The 23,187-nt window shown below is 47.4% G+C and overlaps 1 protein-coding gene across 4 annotated transcripts in view; it reads left to right on the plus strand.

Annotated features, from left to right (window-relative positions):
* The window catches only part of UNK (unk zinc finger), an 890,253-nt gene that overhangs the window by 525,724 nt on the left and 341,342 nt on the right, over nt 1-23,187 (plus strand). For all 4 annotated transcript variants that reach the window (XM_069200175.1, XM_069200176.1, XM_069200178.1 and 1 more), the window contains exon 9: nt 2,826-3,026. In XM_069200175.1, coding sequence (XP_069056276.1) covers nt 2,826-3,026 — 201 coding nt within the window. The remainder of the gene's footprint in view (nt 1-2,825; nt 3,027-23,187) is intronic.

Genomic DNA, 23,187 nt, shown 5'->3' on the forward strand with positions numbered 1-23,187 from the left:
ACTCATGAGCACAGCAAACTGGAGCGTTTGCAGGAAGATACTGATTACCAAATGAACATGGAAAAGTAATGGTCATATTCAAAAAGTATCATGGGCAAATTTGGTCTGTATATGGGGCCCCTTAGGGGAAACTGGAAGTTGTGAGCCCCCAACTAACGTCATGGGTGGATTGATACGAAGAACAAAAGAACTGTAAGTGTAAACCCAATTGCAGTCTGTATCATCTTGCAGATCACGACTGGTGTCTCTGTCCATAGGTGATTAAGGACAGCTTTGCCCTGTGAAGAATGCTTCCGGTGAAGCTCCATACTATTCTCAGCAACACCGACTGGCCATAGTTCTGTGCCCTCCAGTTTCTGCTGCAGTGAGCCATGTGGATGCATTTTGGTCGAAGTGGAGTTTACCACTTTAATGGAATTTCCTCCCATACACTTGATTCCTGTGCATTAACGTCACTTCCTTTCTTTCCCCGCCCTTTGGATATGGAGCAGTGCTCTCAACGTCATAGTTTCTACTGACACTAAATTTTGCACAGAATGGAAAATTACTGTGCCCCACCACTCCACAAGAAGACAGTTTTTGTATTGTCACAAATGAAGGAAGCAATGTCAGTCATGGATCCACACCATGTTTGTTTGTGGGCCCTATGTTCACGCCACAATTTGAAGTCAATGCAACAGATGTGCTCTGATGCACCGGAAGGCCATCAAGGAGTAGGAAACAAAACTTTACCCCGTAGAACATAAGAAGGCATCCTGTCCTGGAAAGCAGAAGAGGCTTTGCTGGTTTGAACTGAGAAGAGCCCGTAGTATTTATATAGAGTGCACAGGGGAACACTTTGTAGACAGACAGGTCTTTGTGGGTTTTTCTAGAGCTTAGAATGGGAAGGCAATACAGAAATGGACCTTGTCCAGTTGGATTGTCTTGTGCGTGAAGACATGCTATGCCCTGGCCAAAAAGGAACCCGGCTAAGAGTGACTGTTTAGACAGTAAAGTTCCAAGAAAAGATCCTTTTGCCCACTTCTTCCTGGAGGACGTTTTGGTACAAAATCTCCTCCTTTTAAGAAGTACTGTTTTGGGTATCTGTTCTTAAGGTGATGTGTCTGCACTTAAAAGTCTTGATCAAAAGTAACGCTCTTTCGGGTGGATATTCTATCTAACCGCAAGGTATTAGAGCTGAGCATTTAATACTCCCATCCCTCAATGGCATATCTTGGTTTTTTTGTTTTCCTGCACTCACAAGACGAGTGTTTACCACAGTCATGAAAATCTCTGAAGTCATTTTTTCGAAGTAGGAGATTCAGATTATTGATAAAATGAAGAGTATGTGTGATTATTTCAGAGATGACGTTCTAGAAAAGCTGGCAATTTTTTTGGATTGCTCCATTGACATATTTATACAGTGGAAAGCAGAGATTTTTGATATACAAGTGGAGGAGGAGAAATAAATCGTTTTAGTTGAGGCACATCTTCAGCCGCAAGTATCAGATGCTATCTATTGATCAGAAAGCATATAGTGAATCAGACTACTGAAGTGTTTCTAAACCTAGGGTCCCATAAAATCTGGAAAGCCTAGATTGAAAATAAATGCAAACCAGCAATACAACATCTCTTATGTTGAAATGGTGTCCTGAACATTGTCATTAACATTGCTCACACATGATCCCTGTACCCTGGACTGAAGTTCGGAATATGAGAGTAGGAAATATAATGCAGTTGGTGGGAAGATAATCCCCTCTTTCATCATATAACTCGATTGCTAGTAGCACTGCACTTCAAAAACTGTCGTAAGTTTTAAGAAAAATCTGTAACTTAAATATTCTTGCAGCAGTTGATATTCTTTTGTTCAGTCTGCATAGCTTTCTATTACACAAAGGGAAGGTGCATGTCTGAGTATATACACAAGAGTTTGTAGACCAATTAAACAAATTAAATATCAATTGAATCTTTTATATAAGTGCACCATCTCCGCTATGATACTAGGTGTTCTCCCTGAGTCAAATGTTTCATGTTAATTCTTATGACGTAACAAGAAGAAAGTAGGGCCGCAATTACCTCCTGTGTCAGTGGGAGCTTACTGTGTGCTGACCGACAATTACAGTTATCCCCTTAGACGATTGAACTTGGTTCTGCCGTTTAGAGATGTGGTCAGTAGGGTTTAGTAATTGTAAAAATGTATATTGATACGTTTTGGGCAATGTGTGCATGTTATTATAAAGATTGAAACCTAAAAATAAAAAGCACCAGCACAGACATTTCCACTGCTGGTAGAAGTGAAAGCGTTGTTATACCTTTACATGAAAAGGAACAATGAATCTATTTTCTTACATCAAAACTCGTAGCAATAGTTTGAAGCTTGAACATTTATTTTCATCCATTTGTAGTATGCCCTACATTCTGTTGAGCAATAAAAATTATTTCACTAAAATGTACGCTAAATCAAAGAACAAAAACAGAGCCTGAAGATGAAGAGTTTTTTTGTGTATGTTTTTGTGTGTGTGTCTTTGTACAATTCTGGTTAACGTCATAGAAGGGCCCCATTACATTGTTGATATCTAAAATGGAAGATTTCTGAGTAACACAAGTACCAAAAAGCACCTTTCCGACCAGCAAATGGCAAAAATGCACTGCCTGTGAAACATAACTTTTGAAGCCTCAAATCAGTTTGACCTATTCAGAGGGCAGTGCTGAGCGGTGAAAGAAGTTAATGTAACATCCTAACTGATTGTTCTCAGATCTAATTCTGATAAATGTGCCCGATTTAGGCCTGACTTTCTTTCAGGGTTCCTTTTAACATCCTACTAAGCTGTTCTGTCTCTTTTTAGATGCTGTGCAGCAGCAGCTTTGGCAGTCCCTCAAATGTTTGTGGGTCACCACCTAGCCTACGAGGGAATCCACACAGCTGGGAGAGTGTCGGCCTCTCCACAGAAACATCTGGTGCGGTCTCTGGCAACTACAAGAAAGCTCCAGGGTTTGAAAGAGAAGACCAAGTGGCAGCAGATTACCTAAAGAGTTTCAAAAGCCAGGTTAGCAGACTTCTGTTATTGGAAAAACAAAATCCTGCATATAAAACGTTGAATTGTTATAAAATCTTGTATTTTGAGGAAGAATAAGCACAACTATATGCATATCGACAGGTGATTAATGTGACTATTAATATTGTTGCCACAACACTCCCCATCATGATATACCACACACCGTTTGTTCAAAGCTTGTTGGACAGAGTGCCAAACATACAACCATAGTCTAGGTACGCCACATAGGAATCATTAAAAAAAAAATCTGTAATTTCTAATTCGGTCATTTTAGGAGTTACCATCCAAGAGCAACAGAAAACACATGGCTCACATCTGTTTTCTCCTAGCTATTTCACCAGCTAAAAGCTGAAAGCAAGTGAAATAGCTAGATGACAACGGGTGCAAAATCATTAGACGTGGTGTGAATGCTCCAATTCTTGCATGTCATTCTGCATTTCTTAGGGTGCTCATTTATAATTACTTGGTATTCTTGCATTCCGAAGGCACCAGCACAAATGGTTTCTGATTGCTACTTCTAACCACAAATGCTCCACATTTAGAATATTCCTTGTAATACACATCTTAAATTTGTCCCCCTGGTAATGGGAAAATTAAAAAGATTTATTTGGGATATGGGATTCTCCAGGGCAGTGGGCTCAGAGGAAATCCACATCTCAGTTATTTAAAAAGAGACTCCAATCTCTGGGATATTTTCTTAACTAAAGTATTTAGGTATAGTGTTCCTGCCTCCTGGACAGGGCGTGCCATAGTGCCACTGCATAAAAAGGGTCCAAGAAATCAACCAAATAACCATAGGCAAATAGAGCTGTTAGATTCAGTTGGTAAGATTTTTGCAAAAAGTATCTTGGAAAATCTCCAAATATGAGTGCAAGAGGGATATCTAATTCCTATTGAACAAAGCTTGCTTTGGGTATAATTATATTACTCTTTGTAACATTACTATGCTTCAATTGATCATAGACAAATATTGATTTATTTGTGGGCAACCAGTCTATCCAGCATTTATAGATTTCTCCACGGTCTTCGATCGGATGATTCATCCCACATTATGGAAAAAATTCTTCAGACTCGGACTGCTGACTATCTTCCAAAATTGTGATAACTAATTGATTAAAGAAGGGATATTTTCTGGCCACCATTCTTTTCACACTGTTCATATCGGATTCGTCTCAAATGCCTAATGGTATTAAAGAAGATCCTCCAAGAATAGGGAGCTGCTCCCTTCAGTGCTTAATATATGCTGGTGATATTGTTATTTGTAGTTTAAACCTGAAGGGGCTTAATAATTGTCTATCCCTGCTTCATCAGATTCCAATTTCTCATATCTTAAAAATACATTTCTCCTACAGTGAAATTGTGTTTTTTAAGAAATCCGTGTTTGGAAAACCCTGTTAACATTATTGGTATATTGTAAAGCAAAACTAAAAGTTGTGACATCCTCTGTTTGTTTAGGAAACATTTTCTCTTGCAACTTGTTAGAAAATGAGCACATATCTAAGTTCTAGTAGGGGGACTTCTCAGGCTAATGAGTTGCAATCTTTTTATAATGCTGGTGGCAGTACACATTTTTTACATTTTCTGTTTGTATATCGAGCAAAAGTCTCTCCAGCCCAGCTGTATGGAGTGGAAATTACAGATGTCCGGCAATTGGTCTTTTTAGGTAAAGTGGAAGGTCAAGTTATAAGAAGCATCTGTAACTTAAATAACTCTTGCAGTAGTTGAAGCAATAAAATGAGAGTGTGTGATAGTGCTCACGTACAAGATCTGGCGGCTGTGATACTTTGGGGGTATTCGATGTTAAGTGAAGAAAATTCATTACAGCACTTTATGTGTATGAAAATCTTTGAACTTCAGAGAGCAAAGTCAGTATTTCATAAGAAGTTTACCTATGCTTTACATGCCTTTAATTTAAGACAAAACTCTTATTTCCTGGTCGGCTGTTCAGCTAAAACTTTTTTTCAAAACAAGAGTCGGGAGGTTAAATTTTTATGGATTCTGAATTGTGTATTATTAAGAATACATTTGGTGTATTAACCTCATGTACAGTTAGGAAGCCTCAAAAAGAAACAAGTTACTTACCTGTAACTGTAGGTTCGATGGCATCTGTCGCTGTAGATACGCATGTTCTGCAATAGCTCGCCATCTGGTGTTGGGCCGGAGTGTTACAAGTTGTTTTTCTTCGAAGAAGTCTTTCGAGTCACGGGACCGAGTGACTCCTCCTTTTGTCTCCATTGCGCATGGGCGTCGACTCCATCTTCGATTGTTTTTTTTCCGCCATCGGGTTCGGACGTGTTCCTGTCGCTCCGAGTTTCGGAACGGAAAATTAGCTAATTTCGGAAGATTTTCGTCGGTATTGTTGCGTTCGGGATCGGCGTACTTAGATTCCACACCGCATCGAAGATCGAAGAGCTCCGGTGCCCTTCGGGGTAGTTTTTCGATCCTCCGTCGGGGCCTGGTCGGCCCGACCGCGTGCTGAAGAACGCCGATGGAACGGACCCCGTTCCGTTTCTGCCCCAAATGCCACAATAAATACCCCTACACAGACCAACACTTGGTCTGCAACCTGTGCCTGTCACCTGAGCACAGCGAAGACACCTGCGAGGCCTGTCGTGCGTTCCGGTCCCGAAAAACACTCAGAGACCGTCGAGCCAGAAGACTTCAGATGGCGTCCGCACCGACAGCCCAACGGGAGTTCGAGGAACAGGAAGAGGAAGGTACCTTCTCGATCCAAGACTCAGACTCCGAAGGATTCGACGATACACAAACCGTGAGTAAGACGTCGAAATCCACTCAGAGGAACATTTACAAGGCCCAGGGGACGCCACTGCCACCAGGCCATGGCTCGACCCATAAATTCGGTGACCGACCGTCGGCACCGAAAAAGGCCCAAACAGTGCCGAGATCGTCCGACTCCGGTCGAGACACCGGCACGCAGCCTTCTCGGGACCGAGAAAGTGCTGGAGACAAGCCTCGACACCGAGATGCCGGTGTGGGCACGGCTCGACGCCGAGACAGCGGCACCGACACAGATCGACGCCGAGAGGTTTCGGCCCCGAAAAGGAAAAAAAGTCACCTCGGAGCCGAAAAAACACGCAGACAAAGTTTCGATGCCGAAACAAACTGCAAGCGACCCAGCTTCAGGCTCTTATACAGAAGAGCACTCGCTAACCTCCCAAATGCAGAAGCATAGGTTTGAGGAAGAGCTACAAGCAACTGATGTGGACCATACGCAAAAGCGTATCTTCATTCAGCAGGGGACAGGAAAAATAAGCACCCTTCCCCCCATTAGGAGAAAGAGAAGGTTGGAGTTCCAGACGGAACAAACACCACAACCAAAAGTGGTGAAAAGAGTTACACCACCACCCTCTCCTCCGCCCGTGATTAACGTTTCACCAGCACAAACTCCATCACAATCCCCAGCTCACACCACCATGAGCCAGGGTGACCAAGATCAGGACGCATGGGACCTATACGACGCCCCAGTGTCAGATAACAGTCCGGAGGCATACCCTACAAAGCCATCTCCACCAGAAGACAGCACCGCGTACTCTCAAGTGGTGGCTAGAGCAGCACAATTTCACAACGTAAGCCTCCACTCAGAACAGGTCGAGGAGGATTTCTTATTCAACACACTCTCCTCCACCCACAGCTCATACCAAAGCCTGCCTATGCTCCCTGGTATGCTCCGGCACGCAAAAGACATCTTTAAGGAGCCGGTCAAAAGTAGGGCAATCACACCAAGGGTGGAAAAAAAGTATAAGCCGCCTCCTACGGACCCGGTTTTCATCACTACACAGCTGCCACCAGACTCTGTCGTTGTAGGAGCAGCTAGGAAAAGGGCCAACTCTCACACATCTGGAGATGCACCACCCCCAGATAAAGAAAGCCGCAAGTTCGATGCAGCTGGTAAAAGAGTCGCAGCACAAGCTGCAAACCAGTGGCGCATCGCGAACTCCCAGGCACTACTTGCGCGCTATGACAGAGCCCACTGGGACGAGATGCAACATCTCATTGAACATCTGCCCAAGGACTTACAAAATAGGGCAAAACAAGTGGTTGAGGAGGGACAGACCATCTCCAACAACCAGATACGCTCCTCCATGGACGCTGCAGATACAGCTGCACGGACAATTAATACATCTGTAACTATCAGAAGGCATGCATGGCTCCGAACGTCTGGATTTAAACCAGAGATTCAACAAGCAGTTCTCAATATGCCTTTTAATGAAAAAGAACTGTTCGGTCCAGAAGTGGACACAGCGATTGAGAAACTCAAAAAAGATACGGACACTGCCAAAGCCATGGGCGCACTCTACTCCCCGCAGAGCAGAGGGAATTACAGCACATTCCGTAAAACGCCCTTTCGAGGGGGGTTTCGGGGTCAAAGCACACAAGCCAGCACCTCACAAGCCACACCGTCCAGTTACCAGGGACAGTATAGAGGAGGTTTTCGGGGACAATATAGAGGAGGGCAATTCCCTAGAAATAGAGGAAGATTTCAAAGCCCCAAAACCCCTACTACTAAACAGTGACTCACATGTCACTCACCCCCTCCACACAACACCAGTGGGGGGAAGAATAGGTCATTATTACAAAGCATGGGAGAAAATCACTACAGACACTTGGGTTCTAGCAATTATCCAACATGGTTATTGCATAGAATTTCTACAATTCCCTCCAAACATACCACCAAAAGCACAAAATTTAACAACACACCATTCCAATCTCCTGGAGATAGAAGTGCAGGCACTATTGCAAAAGAATGCAATCGAATTAGTGCCAAACACACAAATAAACACAGGAGTTTACTCACTGTACTTTCTGATACCAAAGAAGGACAAAACACTGAGACCAATCCTAGACCTCAGAGTAGTGAACACTTTCATCAAATCAGACCACTTCCACATGGTCACACTACAAGAAGTATTGCCATTGCTAAAACTACACGACTACATGGCAACTTTAGACCTCAAGGATGCTTATTTCCATATACCAATACACCCATCGCACAGGAAATACCTAAGGTTTGTATTCAAAGGAATACATTACCAATTCAAGGTACTGCCTTTCGGATTAACAACCGCACCAAGAGTCTTTACCAAATGTCTAGCGGTAGTCGCTGCACACATAAGAAGGCAGCAAATACATGTGTTCCCATATTTGGACGACTGGCTAATCAAGGCCCATTCGTTCATACAGTGCTCAAATCACACAAATCAGATCATACAAACCCTCTTCAAACTCGGGTTCACCGTCAACTTTACAAAATCCAACATTCTGCCGCGCAAGGTACAACAATACCTAGGAGCCATAATAGACACATCAAAAGGAGTAGCCACTCCAAGTCCACAAAGAATTCTAAATTTCAACACCATCATACAACGCATGTATCCAACACAAAAGATACAGGCAAAGATGGTATTACAACTCCTAGGCATGATGTCTTCATGCATAGCCATTGTCCCAAACGCAAGACTGCACATGAGGCCCTTACAACAATGCCTAGCATCACAGTGGTCTCAAGCACAGGGTCACCTTCTAGATCTGGTGTTAATAGACCGCCAAACTTACCTCTCGCTTCTGTGGTGGAACAACATAAATTTAAACAAGGGGCGGCCTTTCAAAGACCCAGTGCCACAATACGTAATAACAACAGATGCTTCCATGACAGGGTGGGGAGCACACCTCGATCAACACAGCATACAAGGACAATGGAACGTACATCAAACAAAACTGCATATCAATCACCTAGAACTTCTAGCAGTTTTTCAAGCACTAAAAGCTTTCCAACCAATAATAGTTCACAAATACATTCTCGTCAAAACAGACAACATGACAACAATGTATTATCTAAACAAGCAGGGGGGGACGCACTCCACGCAGTTAAGCCTGCTAGCACAAAAAATGTGGCATTGGGCAATTCACAACCAAATTCGCCTAATAGCACAGTTTATACCAGGGATCCAAAATCAACTCGCAGACAATCTCTCTCGAGATCATCAACAGGTCCACGAATGGGAAATTCACCCCCAAATTCTGAACACTTATTTCAAACTCTGGGGAACACCTCAGATAGACTTGTTTGCGACAAGGGAGAACGCAAAATGCCAAAACTTCGCATCCAGATACCCACACAAACAATCCCAAGGCAATGCCCTATGGATGAACTGGTCAGGGATATTTGCTTACGCTTTTCCTCCTCTCCCTCTCCTTCCTTACCTGGTAAACAAACTCAGTCAAAGCAAACTCAAACTCATATTGATAGCACCAACTTGGGCAAGGCAACCCTGGTACACAACGCTGCTAGACCTATCAGTGGTACCCTGCATCAAATTGCCCAACAGGCCAGATCTGTTGACACAGCACAACCAAAAGATCAGACACCCAGATCCAGCATCGCTGAATCTAGCAATCTGGCTCCTGAAATCCTAGAATTCGGGCACTTACAACTTACCCAAGAATGTATGGAAGTCATAAAACAAGCCAGAAGGCCATCCACCAGGCACTGTTATGCAAGTAAATGGAAGAGGTTTGTTTGCTACTGCCATATTAATCAAATACAACCATTACACACAACTCCAGAACATGTAGTGGGTTACTTGCTTCACTTACAAAAATCTAACCTAGCTTTCTCTTCCATTAAAATACACCTTGCAGCAATATCTGCATACCTGCAGACTACCTATTCAACTTCCCTATATAAGATACCAGTCATTAAAGCATTCATGGAGGGCCTTAGGAGAATTATACCACCAAGAACACTACCTGTTCCTTCATGGAACCTAAATGTTGTCCTAACTAGACTTATGGGTCCACCTTTTGAACCCATGCACTCCTGCGACATACAGTTCCTAACCTGGAAGGTGGCATTTCTCATCGCCATTACTTCCCTAAGAAGAGTAAGCGAGATTCAGGCGTTTACAATACAGGAACCTTTTATACAACTACACAAAAATAAAGTCGTCCTAAGGACCAATCCTAAATTTTTGCCAAAGGTTATTTCACCGTTCCATCTAAATCAAACAGTGGAACTTCCAGTGTTCTTTCCACAGCCAGATACCGTAGCTGAAAGGGCACTACATACATTAGATGTCAAAAGAGCATTGATGTATTACATTGACAGAACAAAAAACATCAGAAAGACTAAACAACTCTTTATTGCATTTCAAAAACCTCATGCAGGAAACCCAATTTCAAAACAAGGTATAGCCAGATGGATAGTTAAATGCATCCAAATCTGCTACCTTAAAGCTAAACGACAGCTGCCCATTACACCAAGGGCACAATCAACCAGAAAGAAAGGTGCTACCATGGCCTTTCTAGGAAACATCCCAATGCAAGAAATATGTAAGGCAGCCACATGGTCTACGCCTCACACATTCACCAAGCACTACTGTGTAGACGTGTTATCCGCACAACAAGCCACAGTAGGTCAAGCTGTACTAAGAACATTATTTCAGACTACTTCCACTCCTACAGGCTGATCCACCGCTTTTGGGGAAATAACTGCTTACTAGTCTATGCAGAACATGCGTATCTACAGCGACAGATGCCATCGAACTGAAAATGTCACTTACCCAGTGTACATCTGTTCGTGGCATCAGTCGCAGTAGATTCGCATGTGCCCACCCGCCTCCCCGGGAGCCTGTAGCAGTTTGGAAGTTACCTTCAGTTATTTATATATGTGTCATCTCAACCTTAAATAGGTGCATACTTAGTCACTCCATTGCATGGGCACTATTACTACAATTCAACTCCTACCTCACCCTCTGCGGGGAAAAACAATCGAAGATGGAGTCGACGCCCATGCGCAATGGAGACAAAAGGAGGAGTCAGTCGGTCCCGTGACTCGAAAGACTTCTTCGAAGAAAAACAACTTGTAACACTCCGGCCCAACACCAGATGGCGAGCTATTGCAGAACATGCGAATCTACTGCGACTGATGCCACGAACAGATGTACACTGGGTAAGTGACATTTTCATTCTCCAGTATTGGAAACTTTCATAGATTCACTTGCTTGAATCATTCACCGTCGTCGAGATGGGAGCCTCCGGTGTAATACAAAACCACATTCACTTGTATATAAAGCTCAGTGGCACTAGGCCTTTAATGTAGTAACATCTCACAGTCATTTTATAAAAAAGGACCAAACTTAAGAGACAACCAATCAGCTCTCATCTCCCTCAGAACCCTCCTGTGCGGAGCTGATTTCCCTCAGATTTTCCCAGCACAAGTGCAACAATAATCTAAGGCTGAGAAAATGAAGGTGAGCTCCCCAGGGGAGGAAGGGTGGGTCGCATGTGAATCTATGAAAGTTTCCAATACTGGAGAAGTACAGTTACATGTAAGTAACTTGTTTCTTACTCCAGTATTGGAACTTTCATAGATTCAAATGCTTGACTCAGAATAGTAAGCAGTGAATAACACATTTTCATGCTACAAACAATAGTATAGCATTCTGAAATGCAAACTGGTCTGATATGTACATACACTTCTTACTGTGATCTACAACATTAAATCAAAGAAAATGTGATATAGTAGAAAATAAGCGGATGGAGGGAAATAAATATTTTAGCTCACTGTCATTGGAACAGGTTTCGAAAGACCGCTTAACCTACGGCTGCATCCCGAAGTGACTCCGTGTCCAGGAATTAATGCTGCATCAATGTGTGAGTTGTTCTCCATGTTGCAGCACAACAGATGTCTTTAATTAAGACACCAGCAAACAGCGCACAGGATGCAGAGATAGCTCTAGTAGAATGCGCTCTTACGATTGTGTGCACTGGCCTTCCTGCTTTCTGATGACAAAATATGATTGTGTCCTTAATCCATCGGGATATAGTCTGTTTGGTCACCGCATGACCTTTCCTACTTGCACTGAACGCTACAAACAACTGAGTGGATTGTCTGAACGACTTTGTCCTGTCCAGATAGAATTTTATTAATCGTTTTAAGTTGAGCGAATGCAGAGTTCTTTCCGCAGCAGTTTGCTTGTTCGGAAAGAAAGTCTTGAGCACCACAGGCTCGTTGATATGGAACTCGGAAGGTACTTTGGGCACAAACTTAGGATTGGTGCGCAGGATGACTCTGTCCTTTCTGAACTGCAGAAAAGAAAGGTATAGTGAAAGCTTGAATTTCACTAACTCTGCGTGCGAAGTAAGGGCAAGAAGGAGAGCCACCTTCCAAGTGAGGTACTTAATGTCTGCTCTTTGGATCTGTTCAAAAGGTTCCTTCATAAGCTGGCCAAGAACAAAGTTAGGTTGCCATGCTGGCGGCAGAGGTTTCACTGGAGGAAATGAGCTGAAGAGACCTTTGAGAATTTTTTTTACCAATCTGAGAGAGTATAAGGATGGTTTGCCTGGCAGTCGTCTATATCTGGAGATGGCAGTTAGATGAACTCTAATTAAGGAATGAGCTAGTCCTTAACGTGCCAGCTGTAATAAATACGACAACACTGCCTCCGGTGCGGAGGAGAAAGGGTGTACATTTTGGGTTTCGCACAAAATACAAAATCACTTCCATTTTAGTCTGTAAGTCTTGCTGGTACTTAGCTGCACGTGCATTAGCTAGCACTTCTCTGCACTCAGACGGTAGGTCTAAATGTCCAAACTCATTGTACTCAGGAGCCATGCATGCAAACTGAACGATTTGGGGTCCAGATGCCTCACCTGCCCCTGATTGATGGTAAGCAGGTCTGGGATTGGTCTGAGCCTGATGGATGGAGAGGCTGACAAGAGGAGCAACTCTGTGTACCACGGTTGATGCGGCCACGCTGGAGCTATGAGAATCAGTTGGCAGGGTTCTGACTTCATCTTCCTGATCACCCTTGGAAGGAGAGGAATCGGAGGAAAAGCGTACGCATAGATCCCTGACCATGCAATCGAAAATGCATCCCCCCCATGACCCCTGTTGATGATGCCAACTTGCATAATGTCGGCATTTGGTGTTCCGGGAGGATCAAATAGGTCCAGTTTCGGTTTTCCCCACTGATCGAATATCCGATCTAGCGTCTTCTGGTGTAACTCCCACTCGTGGGAGGATGTGGTAAGTCTGCTTAGCGAATCCGCAATGGTATTCTGAAGGCCTGGGACATGCTCTGCAGTTATGTGGATGGAGTGGTGAATGCACCATTTTCAGACGGGCTGTGCCTTTCGGGAGAGTATGCAAGACTGTGATCCTCCCTGCTTGTTCAGGTAGTGCATTGTGGTGGTACTGTCTGTCCTGACAAGCACCACTGACCCTCATATCCTTGGAAGGAAGGCTTGCAAGGCGTAATGGACCGCTCTCAGCTCGAGAAGATTTATGTGGAATGAACTATGAGAGGTTGGCCACCTGCCGCTCACCTGAAGGTCCTGCAAGCATGGGCCCCATCCTGTGAGCGATACATCCGTCGTGAGAGTCATTGGAGGAACTTGTGCCAAGAAACAGAGGCCTTTGGAAATGTTCTCGGGAACTGTCCACCAATTCAGTGAATAAACCAAACGCGGCGTGACGAGGATGGTATCCTCGAAGGAACCTCCCGCTTGTATCCACTGCTTGTCCAGTTCTTCTTGAATCTAACTCATTCGGAGGCGGCAGAATGGAATGAGCTGATACGCGATGACATCATGCCCAGCAAGGACTTGTACTGCCACACTGAAAGACACCTTTTTCTTTGGACGTGCCTTGCCAGCTGTGTTAGCTTTGTTTGTCTGTCCGGTTCTGGATAGGCTTTGGTTCGTTGAGTGTCTAAGATAGCCCCTAGGAAGGCTAGACGAGTGGATGGCTGCAGAGACGATTTTTCCTTGTTGAGTGTAAGGCCTAATTCCTCGAAAAGGCGCAGAGTTGTCCTGACGGAACATTTTGCTGTCTCGATAGGTGGAGCTTTTACCAACCAGTCGTCGAGGTAGGGAAAGACTTGATGTCTGCTTCTCCTCAAGTAGGCTGCCACTGACGCTAGACATTTGGTAAAGATTTGTGGTGCTGAACGTAGGTCAAAGGGAAGGACCTTGAACTGGAAGTATTTGCCGTTGACCGCAAACCTCGGGTACTTTCTGTGTAGCGGATGAATTGAAATGTGAAAGTATGCGTCGTGAAGGTCCAAAGAGGCCATGTAGTCTTCTTTGTTTAGAAGCTGAAGGACGTCTTGGAGGGTGACCATCCGAAATGTCTGCTTCTTGGGGTATTTGCTTAACTCCTGTAAGTCCAGAATTGGCTGCCAGAGGCGAGACTTTTTTCGGATGAGAACGAATCAAGAGTAAAACCCTTTTCCCTTCTGGGAATGCGGAACAGACTCTATAGCCCCTTTCCTCAACATGGTGACTACCTCCAGGCAAAGTAGACAAAGGTGTTTTTGATGAACTTGCGATGGAGGCATCGAAGGTGGTATCTGAATAAATTCTAATAGGTGTCCGAAACAGATCACATCCAGCACCCACTTGTCTTTGGTTATTTGTTGCCAGCAATGTAGATGATGTTTGAGTGTTCCATGGTAAGTTGCAGGAGGATGAATAGGCCGTGTTGGTAGACAGTCACTGTCTACACGTGGACTCTTTAGATTGATGCCCCTGTTAGGATTTGTGGTAGGGCCTGATGTATGCTGCTGGAGGTGGCTGCCTCGGCTGATGCTGTGCTCTAGCAGGCTGAAACGTGGATGAATACGCTGGGTACCTACATTGTTGGTATCCACCACAAAGGACAGCTGACCTCTGCCTCTAGCGCCCCGAAAGGGCACTTTTCTGTATTGTAGAGTGCCTAGGGATTTGGCCGTTTCTGTATCTGCCTTGATGGCTTGAAGGGCGTTGTCGACGTGTTTGCCAAACAGAGCCTCTCCGTCATATGGAAGGTCTAGGATTTTCGTCTGTACTTCTGGCCGAAAGTTGGTGGCTTTAAGCCAGCCTTGCTGCCTCAACACCGCTGAACCAGCGAGTAGTCTAAAACCCATTGCAGCTATGTCTAGCGCACAATCAATTATTTCCGCTGAGGATCGCTGGCCTTCCATAAGATCTTTTATAGCTTCTGCTTTGGAGGCGTCTGGGAGCTCTTCTAGAGATTGGGATACATCTGACCAGAGCTGCCGATCGTATCTGCCTAGCAGAGCAAGGGAGTTGGCCGCTCTTACCACAATAGCAGACATGGAAGAAAAGCGCTTGCCAATATTATCTAGGCCCCTTCCTTCTTTATCTGGCAGTGATCTCAATGGCGTAGAGGGATTCCTAGAGCGACGTTGGGCGGCCTGTTATATGACGGAGTCTGGTTTCGGGTGTCTGAAAGGCAGGCCAGGGCATCCTCTGTTGGCTTATATTTTTTTTATCCAATCTCGGCAGAACCGCAGGGACTGTAGCTGGATTCTGCATAATCTTAGGCCCTGGCTCCACACATGGACTATGATGGGAGGTGCTCTGACCATTTTTCTGTGAGGTTCTCTGAAGTCATATAGAAAGCAATCCTGCTTAGTGGCGGGCATTGGGAGATCGAACCGCGTGGCGGCACGCTCAAGCAGGTTATGGAATCCACCTATATTCTCAGGCGGAGACTCAACTATGGGAGCTGTAGGCGAGGCAGGAGCCGGAATTATATAATCATCCCACTCATCAGTGGCAGGCTGTATCTCACCTTCCTCCGCATCATCATCAGAGGATACCTGATGTCTTGGTGGGGAAAGCAGAGACTGCTGTGACCTTGGTTGAGGAGCATCATGCAGCTGTGGCAAGAGAGGGGTTACTGGCGGGGGCGGAAGCAACGGCTGTTGTGCAGATGAAGGTTTAGAAGGGAACCGTTCCTGATAATCCGTCAACATTGCCTGTTAGTCAGACACTAACCCAGGAGGAAGACCGAACAATGACGTTTGCTCATAATAGCCCTGGTTGTAGTATGAAGCCTCATCCTCGTCGGAATACTCTTGGCCCTTGACCCTTAGTTGTGAAGGGCTGCTGGCGACTCCAAAAATACCCTCCTTATCAGAGTCATCTTCATCCAAAAGATGCGAGGGTAAAAGCCTCGAAACCTTGTTAGGTGATGTAACAGAGGGTGTTAGGTGATATTTTTTCGACCTCCTGTGAGTACCCTGGTCCCCTGACGACATCAGAGGCAACAAATCTGGTCTTTGTGCCTTTACGGCAGTCCTCATCGTCGACGGTGGCATTGTCGACGAGAGCATCCCTGACTCGACCGTCGTCGATGGTAGGAGAGTCGTCAACAGTAAGAGTGTCATCGACGGTTGTTGTGTCATCGACGATGCCGTCGACGGCTGGTGTTCCGTCGTTGAAAACATTGTCAGCAAAAACAGCATCAACGAGGACGTTGGCAAGTGGAATAGCGCCGACGAGGCCGTCGTCGGTGGGGTCGTCGATGAGAGCGTCAACTGTGTCACTATAGGACGTGCCGTCGACGAGGAGGAACATATTGTCGACGAGGAGCCGGATCTCGCCATAGAAAAAGACAGTGTAGAGACGGTAGAAGTCAGCGTCAATAACTGAGCCGGTGCCGTTGTCAACCATGAACCTGTCAAGGGCACTGAAGTTTTTTTTTTTTTTAAGGTATGTTTTACCTTAAGTGTTTGCGTCGACGGGGCGTGGCCAAGCGGCTGAAAATGGCGCACGCCTAATTCTGCTGCTCCGGAGGGGCCGGAACTTTATTCTTCGTCTATGCCGTCCCCAGGGCAATCTAAGCCCATAAAGGAGCGGGGACCCAAGTGAGGGCGCTGGGCATCAGCGGACCCTGGGACGAGCACTCCTGGGGACATTGCCTGCCTCCGGCAGACCCCTGGGCCTTGGACCTGCCGCCGCGCTGCCGTCGCGGGACGTGCCCTGGAGAGGACCGGCGCGCACCCGCCCTTGCGGCTGCGCGACGCTACGGAGGGGCATCCCGGACAGGAGCCGAAGCCTGAGGTGACCGACCCCCCCCCCCCCCTGCCCTCCCGCGACCCATCGGCGAGTGGAGGTGCCCGCAGGAGAGCCGCTGGTGAGAGGGGCAGGGCCGGCGGGACCGTGGCCCTTGCGGCCCCGCGGTTGACGAAGGCCCGAGCTGCGGCCGGGCGGGCCCTCCCCCCCCTTTGCCCGGGATTCGAGGGGGCGTGCTGAGGCCGAGGGGAGCGGGATCCGGCTGCCCTGGACCCCGAGGCAAATTGAGGACCGGGGCAGGAGGCGGCCTGGTGGAGAGCTGGGGCCCCTGCCGCGGCGACCGCGAGACAGGATTGCCCCCCTTGGTGGAGGAGAACGCTGGGCATGGACCGGGGAGCGAGAGGCTAATAGGAGGAACCGCCTATCTAGCGATAAGGCCTGGGGCGGCACCGCATGAGAGCAGTGAGGCTGACTGGAGGCCGAGCCCAACTTGATGGACCCTGAGAGGAGAGGCATCGGAGCAGGCCCAACGACATCCCAGGGGTGGAGGTACCCAGGCTGACCCCAGTGTGGACGAAAACACTTGGGGAACTGAATTATGACGGACAGCCCCTGATCCAGGAGGAAGTTATAGTGGCATGGCGCTGCGTGGTGACTCGTTGGAAATAGATGGCATGGACCTGTGCACCCTTGCAAAAGAACCCCTGGGCAGTGTCCTGTAACGTGAGCTTTGTCTATGTGATCCGTATCAAACCCTAGGGCCGAGATTGCTGCGAACGGGTTGGTGATACCCCCACGAACTAGCGAAGTGCATCCCTAGGCCTCTGGTGAACTGGAGAGTGAGAACATTGACTCTGATGCCACTGGGATCGGGCCTGGGAGCCATAGGGGCCTTGGATAGCGCTGGGGACCAAGAACTGCTGAGCTGGTCTCTGGTTCGTCCCCTAGTGGAGCGGTCGCCCACACGCCTAATGTCCCCTAAGAGCCGCCACAAGGCCAGAGACATGGACGGCGCGGCGGCTCCCAGTCACAGAGGGAGAGATGCGCAGAGCCCACCGCAGACCCAAATGCAGGACACCCTAGATAAAATCCTAGGCGCGATTGAAGACACTAAATTGACACTGCAACACGACATCAATCAGGTCGCGGTTGAGCTGGGCCTCCTGAGGGCCGACCACCACAAGTTGTCAGACAGAGTCAAAGAAACAGAAACCACGTTGGCCGACATCGCTCCAAAACAAAAAGACCTGCAAGCCGAAATGACGCACCTCAGGGACAGAATGACACGCCTAGAGCAAAGAGCAGAGGACGCAGAGGGGAGAAGTCGTCGGAATAATGTGCGAGTGGTGGGTCTTCCGGAGGGGACCAAGGGATCGAATATGGTGAAATTCCTCGAAAAATGGCTGAGCACTGTGGTGGCGCCGGATGGGCTGACCCCCTTCTACACCCTGGAAAGGGCACACCGGGTGCCCTCGAGACCCTTGGCTCCGGGCAGGCCCCCACGGGTGGTGATCGCAAGATTGCTACACTACAGAGACCGGGACATACTACTGCAAAGAGCACGAGAAGGAGGCCCGTTTAAGGTGGCAAATGGCAAAGTCACACTCTTTCCAGATTTTACTGTAGAAGTACAAAATAAGCGTGCATCTTACATCGCAGTCAAAAGGGCCCTAAGGAATGAAGGCATTCAATATTCACTGCTATACCCAGCCAGACTGAAGGTAATACTAGACGGTAAAACATCATTTCCTCAGTCCCCTGAGGAGGCATGGGAATTACTGGAAGCCCGTGGAGTACAGACGGAGCGGCAGGAGGGGGGAGGACCACTTGGGGGAGAATCACTCTGACCATCCCCCCCACCCCCCCAGGGCGACGTACCCGAAGCCGCCACCGTGTGGCACCCTCCCGAAAACCAAAAGAGTGGCAGAAGAGCGGCATTGGAGGCAGTGGCCCGTATGAGTGGAGAAGGGTCACCCATGGAGTGCTCTGGAGGAGAGTTGGACGAGACCGTGATGTCGTCGGCGGGGGGCTCGGGCAGCTCCGTACGAGCACCAATAGTGACCCCACAGACTGCAGACGAACTTTGATCCCCAAGGCTTTTCTGTACAACCTCGGGCGGCTGATTTTGATGTATGAGAGGCCCCTTCGTGCAGGGCCACCCCCCCACTAGAATCTCATCCGTACAAGCAGACTGGCGAGAACAGCAACTAAAAGTTGAGACAAAATGCACTGTTGCACAGGTTTGTCTTTTATGGGCAGCCTACTGTTTGAGAGGTGCCCTGGGGAGGGGGAGTTGGGAGAAACAGTTACGAGTTAAGATGGCAAGGGGTGGAGAATGGTTGGAAAATAATGGTATTCTATTACTGGACAGGGGAGAGCTGAAAGTAAAGGGGGTAAGGTGCAACCGGCATAAACTTGTAAAACTCCAATATGGCAGAATACAACTTCTTAACGTGGAACGTTAAAGGGATGGGGTCACCGAATAAACGACACAAAATATTGGCTTACTTAAAAAGGAGGAATATACAGGTGGCAATGTTGCAGGAGACCCACCTGGCAATAGGTGAACCCGAGAGACTAAGACGGAGATGGAGGGGGCGGGTGTACGCAACAGAGTACTCAGCATTCGCGAGAGGAGTTATGATCTGGGTCCGAGCAGGGGTCCCGCTAGAGATTGAGGCCTCCAACATAGACCGGGAGGGAAGGTTTGTGATTCTGGAGGGTAGATTGCACGGTAAACCGATAGTTCTATGCTGCATGTATGCCCCTAACCAGGACCAGATCCCCTTCCTAACAAAACTCTCGAGCCACCTCACCCGTCAGAGGAGAGGGGAGCTCCTGATTGGAGGGGACTTCAATAGTATACTAGATGTAGACCTGGATAGGTCTTCTCCTCCGCTGCAGGGTGCAATGACAAGTAAGATAGCCGGGAAGCTCAATGAATGTCTGGCGGGAGCACCATCTGCACGACAGGGACTACTCATTCTACTCGGGCCTCCACCGACTCCATACCAGAATTGACAGGGTGGTGTGTACAGCAGACCTTACGCGGGGGGATGGTCCACTCAGAATATTTAGGTCGCACATTATCCAACCATAATCCCCTGCTAGTAACATGGAGGGCGACAGAGGTTAGGCCCCCCAAACCGACCTGGAGACTAACTCCATCGGCGCTTGAGGACCCAGCATATAGAGACACCCTGAGGCAGCACTTGATCGACCACATTCAAACTAACAGCGGATCCACCACCACTAGAGCAACCGAATGGGAAGCCCTTAAGGTGGTGACAAGGGGTTTTTGTATGGGACAATCAGTCAGAATTCATTGAACACTTGAAAGAGAACTGACCAGACTAGAGTAGATAATACATGAGAGGGAACTGAGACAGGGGGCGGACACAACAGGAAACGAAGAGTACAATCAGGCAAGGAAGGAACACTCACAGATCGAAGAACAACTCAGATGCCACCACACAAAAATATTTTGCCTCCTTACAGTCAGAAGAGGGTAGGGCTGGGAGAATGCTAGCATGGTTGGTAAGACCGTAGGGAGAGGCCGAGCCCATAACGAATGTACTAGATAAGGAAGGGATAGGCAGAAGTGGACCATGTATAGTGAATAACGCCTTCAAAGAATACTACACCTATCTCTTTGCGAAGCCGGATGAAATCAGCACCGAAGTCTTTGATAATTACTTACGGCAGATACCCATGCCAAGCCTGACGGCAGAAGATAGGGCTTGCTTGGGAGGCCCAGTAACACTGGTAGAGATTAGCGAAGCTATAGCTCAACTGGCCCCCGGGAAGACCCCTGGGACAGATGGCCTCCCCATGGATTTCTACAAAAAATTTGAGAAACAATTGGCTCCCCAGCTGGTAGAGTTATACTCAGAAGCGCTACGAATTGGAATAATGCCGGGCACCATGAGAGAGGCGCTAGTGATTCCGCTCCCAAAGACCAAAACAAAACAACCGTCAGTGACTGACTTCCGCCCCCTGTCAATGCTAAATAGTGATTTCAAAATACTAAGTAAGATCATGACTAACCGGCTGCTTGACCAATGTACCAACTCTTGTACATGAAGATCAGAATGGTTTCGTCCCGAACCGCAACACCTCCCTGAACCTGAGGCGTCTATTTGCGATCCTGAATATGCCTAGTAACGCGAGACCTGCAGCAGGGTTGTTACTAGCGGTAGATTTTGAGAAAGCGTTCGACTCGATCAGATGGGACTACCTAAGAGCAGTGATGCTCCGTATGGGAATGGCTGAGGGTTGGGTTAGATGGGTGGACCTATTATATATGTCTCCGCTAGCGAGAGTAAGGACAGGCAAGACAGTATCTGACACGTACCCAATTTATAGAGGAACCAGACAGGGCTGCCCATTGTCCCCGCTGTTGTTTGCCCTGGCCATCGAGCCTCTGGTGTCCCAGATGCGACGGGATGGCGCGGGTAGAGGAGTGGAATGGGGACACCAAGAACATATTATCTCACTATATGCTGACGATATACTTGTATATCTCCGGGACGGAGAGGGGGACCTCCTGTGGGCCCTGGGAGTGCTGGAACATTACAGGAACATCTCTGGATTACGCCTTAACCGTAGCAAAAAATATTTGTTCCCCCTTTTCCCGTGTTATGAACGGCCGACAACTTGCCCCGGGGACCTGATCTGGGCCCCACGAACATTCAAATATTTGGGTATACAGGTATTTCATGACAAGACAGATCTGCGCGAGGGTAACCTGGGTAGGGCGCTACGATCACTGAAGTCCTCAGTTGGGTTCTGGCGATCGCTAAAACTAACGATAATGGCCAGAATAGCATTATCTAAAATGATCATGCTACCCCGTCTCCTATATTACTTCACCAACTTACCCCTTTTGATCCCGACAGCATGGTTCCGGGAGCTTGATGCCCTACTCAGGGAGCTTATATGGGATGATGGCCGGAGACGCACATCGCTCTCGATACTACGCAGACCAACCCATCAAGGAGGATTGGGAGCCCCTGATTTCGAAGCCTATTACTTAGCTTCACAGCTGCAACTGGGTAGCCAGGTGGCTTACAGGTAGGGGCCAATTGGAGAGATTTATCGAACCAGCGGCCGAGGACATTAACTGGTTCGCCGTGCGGTTGACATACAGGAAACTTACCCTCCACATGCACAGCCAGATGACAAGAGTGGCGCTGGCATGTTGGAAAAGATGCGCAAAAAGGGTAGGAGTGGGTCCCCCGTACTCCCCTGGAGCCTTGCCCCTAGCTGCACTCGTGATTGAAACCGAAGGGAGGAACTTGAGGGACTTAAGTATTGGACCCTGGAGGAGAGCCGGAATAGAAACCATTGGAGACCTGTTCCATGAGGGAATACTGAGATCCTTCGCTAACCATGTCATGGATGGAATCCCCCCGGGGCAGTTCCTCCTACACCATAAATTAATACACACGCTGAAAACGCACTGGACCACTGTCAATGTAGAGCCCCCCACCAATAGAATATTGCATCTCCTATTGACATCGGGTGAGGAGACCCATTTGATCACTAAACTATACCGTGCTCAAATTGAGGATGCACTAGACTCCCAGGGACCACTGAGAGAGAGATGGGGGAGGACAGTTGGCAGGGAACCGACTGATGCGGAGTGGAATAGGGCCCTGGCTTATCCTCGGAATGTCGCCCGCAGCACACAATTGCGGTATATACAATACAACTACTTACACAGAACGTACCTTACCCCACATCGATTAACAGTAATTTATGGGGGAGACCCTAGGAAGTGTCCCAGATGTAAAAACATAGACACAAACTTTGCCCCCCCCCCCCCCCCCCATGTCAGATGGAGACAAGACGTTACAGTGTGGGCCACAGCTGAACTCCAGGTTCTTAAGAGCGAGGAGGGGAAGGGTCTACGACGACACCCTGTTGCACAGGGATGGGAAATAGCGGTGACAAAATGGAGCGACATAGTAAGGGCTTCAGACGCGGATGCCGATGCAGATGCAGCGGCAGGAGGGGAAACTGGGTAAATAATGCGAAAAAACTGACGTTACCACACTCACCAAAATACAGATAGACTGGCCAAGAGGAAGACTGGAACTGAATAAGAGACGAACCACTAATGAATAGAGCCCAGACATTGAGTTACAGACAAATCAGACATAAGAGAACCCCATCCTCTCGAAACCAGACCAAGGCTAGGAGCATTGATGCCATATAAATCCCTGAAGGGAGAAGGGAAAAAGACACAGCAAACCCCTACATCAACAACCACCACCCCCCACAGTACCATCCAGTTTTTAGTTTGAGTTACTAACTGTTGAATAGG

The sequence above is a fragment of the Pleurodeles waltl genome, chromosome 7, assembly GCF_031143425.1.
Source record: "Pleurodeles waltl isolate 20211129_DDA chromosome 7, aPleWal1.hap1.20221129, whole genome shotgun sequence".
NCBI classification, from domain to species: domain Eukaryota; kingdom Metazoa; phylum Chordata; class Amphibia; order Caudata; family Salamandridae; genus Pleurodeles; species Pleurodeles waltl.